At 34.7% G+C, this 8,396-nt stretch overlaps 1 protein-coding gene across 1 annotated transcript; it reads left to right on the top strand.

Moving 5' to 3' along the window:
- The first annotated feature begins 201 nt into the window (after positions 1 to 201).
- LOC139841472 (protein BIG GRAIN 1-like E) lies at positions 202 to 1,499 on the top strand. The gene has a single exon (XM_071831690.1). It carries the CDS (start codon positions 413 to 415, stop codon positions 1,349 to 1,351), a length of 939 nt encoding a protein of 312 aa, XP_071687791.1. The 5' UTR covers positions 202 to 412; the 3' UTR covers positions 1,352 to 1,499.
- Positions 1,500 to 8,396: the final 6,897 nt, after the last annotated feature.

The raw sequence follows: 8,396 nt of genomic DNA, 5'->3' as shown, positions 1-8,396 counted from the left end.
AATAATAATAATAATAATAATAATAATAATAATAATAATAATAATAATAATAATAATAATAACTATTAGTTTATATGTTTAATAAATAATAAAAAAAAAGAACTACATATCTTGCAAAACATGCACATCGATGGCTACTACTTACTACTTCTACTATAAAAGGCAAACTTCACGCACACTTATCTACCATCTACCACTATCCTTAATCATTCCATGAGAATACTCTTCTCCACTTCTTTTATATGCTTTTCATTCATTTCCAACTTAAGATACATACACCATATCATATCTTTTTATCAAAAGATCGAGAAGCTAATATCATAACTTGGAACTCATAACCAAGATTTGTAACAATATTAGGCTTTCATACACTCTCTTAGTAAATTAAGTGTTCATTTTATTCAACCCGAGGATGTCCAACATCTTACCACATTCATCACAACCCACAAGGAATAGTTTGGACGAGCTTGATGTGTTTGAGGCAGCTCGTTATTTTTCGGGAGCCAATGAAAACTTCTTCATTGGCAACCAAAAAGCTGCCGGTGGCAAAGCTAGAATTTTAGGTAACAATACACAAAAGTATTCCATGAGGCCTTTTGGAAGAATGAGTCTTGACATGCCAAGCCATAGAGAAAATTCAAATCCTCTACAAGCCATTTTTGTAGATAATCCCATAATGATCAAAAAAGAGATCAAGAAGTCAAAACAACCAAGCTCACCAGGGGGAAAGTTGGCTCATTTCTTGAATTCTCTCTTCAATCAAACATCTTCAAAGAAGTCAAAGTCAAAATCAAAGTCAACAAAGGATCAAGATGAGAGTCCTAGTAGTTGGAGAAGGAAGAGAAGAAGTAGCATTAGCCATTTTACAAGTGCAAACAACTCCTTCAACAATACAAACCCCACCATTTTAAGTGATTCAAGATCTCAATTTTCAAACTCTACAAGTTCAGGCTTTAGAACACCACCACATTATCACATGATAGCACACACACCTACAAAGACCTCAAGCTATAGAGACACCAAAAGCTATTCATATTCTAAACCTCCGCCAAGTCAGATTACTAAAATACCCATCAATGGAAACCTCAACAATATTGACAATAAACACATGAGTGTGGAGAAAGTAAATATTTTTGATTATAAACAAGGACATCATCCTGATAAGTATATTCTAAAGGAAGATATTAATGATTTTAAGAGGTTTATTAAGGAGGATGATGGAGATAGTGATTCAAGTTCTGATCTTTTTGAGTTAACAAATTGTGATCTGGGTTTTTATTCAAGTGGTTTACCTGTTTATGAAACCACACATATGGATAGCATCAATAGAGGTGCACCAATTGCGAGCTAATTAATTAGCATGTGGCCTCAGGTTCAGAAATTTCTCAATCCGAAACATCATGTTTTGTAACAAAACACCCTAGCTAGTTAATTTTAACTTGTATTGCTTGCTGTATACATGTAGAAAATTAATCTTAATTATCGGTTATTTTAGTTAACTCCCTCTCTTTATTAATATTTTTAAAAAACGAAAACTTTCATAGAAACGAAGTAGTTTTCAAAAAGAAAACGTCAACACAAAAGAGTTACAAAAAACAAGACTCGCACCTAGAAAACTACAAATCAACTATCTATAACCGAACCTTTAAACCGAACAACACAAAACTCAACCAACAAACCAAAGGAAATACATGATGAATACATGATGGAATCTACCTAACAGATATAGCTTAAGCCACACACAAGCTATATACTAACAACAACACTTGCTGACTACCAACTAGCATACAATAAGACAATACGAGGATCGGTGGCTTGTACGAGCACACGACTCTCAGCTGATCGGGCCTGAGTCTACCGATAGTCCCTGCTACTCAATTCACAGTATAGTTATCCATATGCAGGGGATGCATCGTTCACACTATACTCCACAATCAGTAGCCTATGGACCCAGCCTCCCCTAGGCACGGTTGACCTCATATGGACTCTAACCTCTCCTAGGCACGGTTTCGAGTCTCCAGTCTCCCTAGGCCTGACTGGTGCCATTCACATAGTGTACACATAATTCATATACAACATCAGGCAAATGATATTATTCTATCATGGCAATTTCTACACTATGCATGGTAAAAGAGTCGACCACAGTAGCATGATATGCTACTTAAACTCTATCCGTAGATAGACCCACTCACCAATTACCAGCAACTGCTCAGTTATTATTTCTGAGCTTCCTCCTTGTCCTTATCTCCTGAGAACAGCAAAAACCAAGTTAGAATAGTGTTCCCATCAAGATTAGACACACTGACAGCGAATTATAGCAAATTAGTAAAAAAAATGCGTCCGCTAAAATTTTCATGCTTAACACTTGTGCACTTTCAAAATTTACATCCTGAACACCAAAATACAAACGGGCAGCATAACGGCTAGAAAAAGGCACTTTGGTAAAACATTCTGCCCTGGACACACAGTCGGTCGACTGACACTGACAGTCGATCGACTGTCGACACAACTGGTCGACTGACCTTACCAGTCGGTCGATTCACTTGGTATTACATCAATCGGCCGAAGGTAAATCTCAGTCGGTCGGTTCACTCAACAATCGGTCGGTTCACCATCAGTCGGTCGACTGTCGACCGACTGTGTTCATCTTCCTCAGAAACTGAACAAAGGCTACGGACTTCACGATGAAATCCTCAAATCTCGATCTAGAGCTCGTTTTAAACACCAAAATCGACCACAACTTGTTCACTACTTGTTATAGACTCAAAACCCACAACAATTTGACCATAACAACACTTAAATCACTTGTCTTGACACAAATTCAAGCTTTTTACAAAACTCACACAAAACCATGAATTTAACAACGAATTAAACACAAAAACACATGTTACTTACCTTGATAGACTCAGTAAACGATAACAAACACGATTCTAACACCAATTTGAGCTCAAGATCAATGTTTAAGGATTAGGGTTTGGTTAGGTGGGAGGGATGAAGGTACGGTGTTTTAGTGAATTTTCTAGAAATGGGAAGAAAAAGAAGTACACTAGTCACTTAATTGAGTTTAATTCCCACACTGTACAACACACGGGTATTTACCTGTTATCTGATATCTTTCGCACAAGATTAGGTATCCCAAACGAGGTCCAATTGAAATAAACAAACCTGTTCTGGGACCCTTGTCACAAACTGGTCACAACACAATTGTAATAAAACACTAATAAAATAATTAAAATAAAAAGCACTTAAGACTAAGCACAAACCCTAAGGGAAAAACTAGTCCATTTACAACTAGCCTGGGTTTCAGTCTGTTACAAATCCACCCCCTTAAGGAGATTCCGTCCTCGAAATCTGGTCTTGGTCAAACAAATGAGGGTAGCGATTTCTCATCAACTCTTTCGTTTCCCACGTAATATTGGAACCCAAACTGTGTTTCCACTCGATCAATACCATCGGTATCTCTTTATTTCTCAACTTAGTCACCTTTCGGTCAACTACACGGACCGGCTCTTCCACCAATTTCTTATTCAAATCGACCGTTAAATCTTCTAAAGGAAGGAGTTGCGTTTCATCATCGACTTTACACTTACGAAGATAACACACGTTAAATGTATTATGAATACCGGCTAACTCTGGCGGAAGATCTAACACCACAGTCTGATCATTCAACACTTCACTGATCTGAAATGGACCAATAAATCTTGGTGCTAACTTACCACGTTTACCGAATCTGATAACCCCTTTCCACGGCGAAACTTTTAGATACACTCGTTCACCCACATGAAAGGTTACCGGACGTCTACGCGGATCAGCATACATTTTCTGCCTATCTCTAGCGGCTTTCAACTTTTCTCTCGCAATTGCAACTTTTTCAGCTGTCATTTGAACAATTTCGGGACCTGCAAACTGTTTCTCCCCGGCTTCTAACCAACAAGTCGGAGTTCTGCAACGACGACCGTACAACATTTCATAGGGCGGCATCCCTATACTCTAATGATATGAATTATTATACGTGAATTCGACCAACGGTAAATGTATATCCCACGAACCACTGTATTCTAACACACAAGCCCTTAACATATCCTCCAAAGTCTGTATCGTTCTTTCACTCTGACCGTCTGTCTAAGGATGATAAGCTGTACTTAAATTCACACGTGTACCCAGATTCTGTTGAAGACTATTCCAAAAGTTTGACACAAATCTGGAATCTCTGTCTGAAACGATCGATAACGGCACACCATGTCGACTAACTATTTCTTTCACATACAAATCGGCTAACTCACTTAACGAAGCTGTCTCATGAGTAGCAAGAAAATGAGCACTTTTAGTTAGACGATCCACTATTACCCAAATCATATCGTGTCGTTTCTGAGTTCTTGGTAGTTTGGTCACAAAATCCATCGTTATATGTTCCCATTTCCACTCTGGAATCTGTAACTGACGTAATGAACCATAAGGTTTCTGGTGTTCTGCCTTCACTTGAGCACAAATATGACACTTTTCGACATATCGAGCGATATCTGTTTTCATTGTCGACCACCAATACACTGTTTTCAAATCTTGATACATCTTATTACTACCCGGATGTACTGTCAATCTGGATTTGTGAGCTTCTGTTATAATTAAATCCCTCAAATCTCCAAGCTTAGGCACCCAAACACGATTGTTTAAAGTCTTTAGTCCACGTGAGTCATCAATTAAGTTCACTTTTTGTTTGATCATTTGTTCAGATTTAATATGTTCGTCCTCCAAAGCACAGGCCTGAACGGTTCTTAAGCTGTTAATCAAATCTGGAGTTATATTCAAATGAAGGAATTTCACATTTTCACTTGACTTTTTATGACTTAGCGCATCTGCAACCACATTTGCCTTACCCGGATGATATTTAATTTCACAATCATAATCCTTAATCAACTCTTGCCACCGTCTCTGACGCATATTCAATTCTTTCTGTGAGAAGATATATTGCAAACTCTTATGATCTGTACAAATAACACAACGGGTTCCATACAAATAGTGTCTCCACAGTTTCAAAGTAAACACTACTGCTGCCATTTCAAGATCATGCACTGGATAATTCTTCTCATGAACTTTCAACTGTCGCGAGGCGTAGGTGATTACTTTATCTCTCTGCATTAAGACACAACCCAACCCAGCAAATGACGCATCACAGTATACCACGAAGTCGTCTGAACCTTCTGGTAAAGCTAACACTGGTGCCTGACACAGTAGCTGTTTCAAAATCTGAAAAGCTTTTTTCTGTTCATCAGTCCATCGAAAGGCTACATCTTTACGAGTCAACTTAGTCAACAGACCCGCTATTTTAAAAAAATCTTTGATAAACCTGCGATAATAACCAGCCAACTCCAGAAAACTCTTAATCTCAGTCGGAGTCTTCGGAGAATTCCAATTCATTATCGCTTCTATCTTTATCGGATCAACCTTTATACCTTCAGCACAAATCACATGACCCAAAAACTGCACTTCACGTAACCAAAATTCACATTTTGAAAATTTTGCAAATAGCTGCTCACGTTTCAGCAAATTCAAAACCTGTCTCAGGTGTTCAGCATGTTCACTCTCTGTCTTTGAATACACTAGTATGTCGTCTATGAACACAATCACAAACTTATCTAAGAACGGACGACTGATAGTGCTCCAAATGAACATATATTTTGTAGCAATATCCACCCAATATGTAAATTATTTAGTTGTAATTGTCCTATTTTAAGTTGTAATCGTTTATATTAAATAAGTGCGAACACAAAATGCGAAAACGACGATTTAAAGACGTAAACGTCCAAAAAGCTCAAATGTACAAGATACAATCCAAGTGGTTCAATTTATTGATAAGAAACGTCTAAAAATGACAAAAGTACAAGTTGCGGAACACAAAGTACAAGATATTAAATTATACGAAAGGACGTTCGAAAATTCGGAACCGGGACATGAGTCTACTCTCAATGCGCGACGCAACGGTGCAAAAATTACAAGTCAACTATGCACATAAATAAAATATAATATTTAAATAATTCTTAAAATTATTTATATATTATATTATTATTTAATAACGTCGACAAGCAAAGATCCAAAATCATGTGAGCTGGAAATTCAAACTCCGCGACTCGCGGAGTTTGAAGGGTAAAAGTGCCGCAACTCGCGGAGTTTGAAATTTCAGAAATGTCCTATAAATATCAACGTTTTCTGCCGAGTTTTAATACACCAAAAATAATATATATATATATATATATATATATATATATATATATATATATATATATATATATATATATATATATATATATTATACTATAGGGTAGTTTTATATTAGATTAGTTTGGGTTATGTAAAGGTTATTTTACGGGTTTTAAAGTCGAAGCTCTGTCCGTGTAACACTACGCGATAAATAATCAATGTAAGCTATGTTCTCCTTTTTAAATTGATGTCTCGTACTTAAGTTATTATTATGCTTATTTAAGACGACGTAATCATGATGTTGGACTAAAAATAATTAAAATTGGGTAATTGGGCTTTTTACCATAATTGGGGTTTGGACAAAAGAACGGCATTTGTGAAAATTAGACTATGGGCTATTAATGGGCTTTATATTTGTTTAACTAAATGATATTTTGTTAATTTTAATATAAAGATTTACAATTGGACATACCTATAAATAACCATATACACTCGATCGGACACGGTGGGCGGGATATTTTTATGTACGAATAATCGTTCATTTAACAGGACACGGGAATGGATTAATAGTCTATGGAATTATTAAAACAGGGGTGAAATTATGTACAAGGACACTTGGCATAATTGATAACAAAGTATTAAAACCTTGGGTTACACGCAGTCGATATCCTGGTGTAATTATTAAACAAAGTATTAAGACCTTGTTACAGTTTAAGTCCCCAATTAGTTGAAATATTTAACTTCGGGTATAAGGATAATTTGACGAGGACACTCGCACTTTATATTTATGACTGATGGACTGTTATGGACAAAAACCAGACGGACATATTGAATAATCCAGGACAAAGAACAATTAACCCATGGGCATAAAACTAAAATCAACACATCAAACATCATGATTACGGAAGTTTAAATAAGCATAATTATTTTATTTTATATTTCATCGCACCTTTAATTATTCGTCATTTATATTTTTTGTTATTTATTTTATTTTGTTAATTAAATTTACTTTACGCTTCGCTTAAAATATAAAATCGACAAACCGGTCATTAAACGGTAAACCCCCCTTTTATATATTATTATATATATATATATATATTTATATATTTTTGTACAAATGTAATTATATAAAAATATAGTGTAACCGTCTCCTTGTGGAACGAACCGGACTTACTAAAAACTATACTACTCTACGATTAGGTACACTGCCTATAGTGTTGTAGCAAGGTTTAGGTATATCCATTTTGTAAATAAATAATTAAAACTTGTGTAATATTTCGTCGTATTTCGTATTTAAATTAATACTATTTCATATACAACTCGCATAACATCAAGTATTTTTGGCGCCGCTGCCGGGGAAATCGGCGAAACGCTATATTTTTAATTTATTTTTGTATAAATATGTTTATATATATTTTTAGAAAAACAATATAAAATTAAAAAAAAAATGTTTTTCAACCTCCGCGACTCGCGGAGATTTTCTGGAACGGGACATCGCGACTCGCGGAGCCGCCCTGTCAGGCCACAAAGAAACCCTAAAAAGCATTAATTACGGGGTATTATTAATTATTATTATTATTTAACCCTAATTACTTTATTATTATTATTATTATTTAGTTTAAGTTTTTAAATTAATTAGTTATAATTAATTATATTTAGTTTTAATATATAAAAAAATAATACTTTTATATAATATAAAAATAAAAATATAATAATAATATTTTTTATAAAAATAAGTAATTTTATCACTTTTTATAATTTGTATCCTTTTATTTAGTGTAATCGTAATATTTTGTATATTTTTCGTTCGCAATTAGTTTTAAAATTAGTTTTTCCGTAGTTATTTTATATGTATAGATTCTTAGGCTTTGCCGTAAAATCCCTTAAGTGCTTTTTCTTTAGATTAAGATTTAGGCGCTTTGGAATTTTGCGACGCCGTTTTTCGCTTTAGTTTTAAATAGATTTTAGTGCCTTTAAGTAATTTCCGTTTTCTGAATAAAATTGCATTTACCTTTAGACCTTTAGGCGCAACTTTTTAGATATAATTTTTAGACTTTTAAGTTTCGACGTTTTTCTTTCTTATTTTTATTTTTCGACGTTTTTCGACGCGTATTTTTTTTCTTTCTTATTTCTCGACGATCTAGTTTTTAGGACTTAGAATTTTCTCTATTTCTTCTCTATAATTTCTTTAAAATTTCAAC

This window comes from Rutidosis leptorrhynchoides, chromosome 4 (assembly GCF_046630445.1).
Source record: "Rutidosis leptorrhynchoides isolate AG116_Rl617_1_P2 chromosome 4, CSIRO_AGI_Rlap_v1, whole genome shotgun sequence".
NCBI lineage: Eukaryota > Viridiplantae > Streptophyta > Magnoliopsida > Asterales > Asteraceae > Rutidosis > Rutidosis leptorrhynchoides.
This window is presented reverse-complemented; position numbering and strand designations above follow the sequence as displayed.

Coding starts and splice junctions, on each gene's coding strand:
- LOC139841472 (XM_071831690.1), top strand. CDS start 413: ATGTCCAACATCTTACCACATTCATCACAACCCACAAGGAATAGTTTG.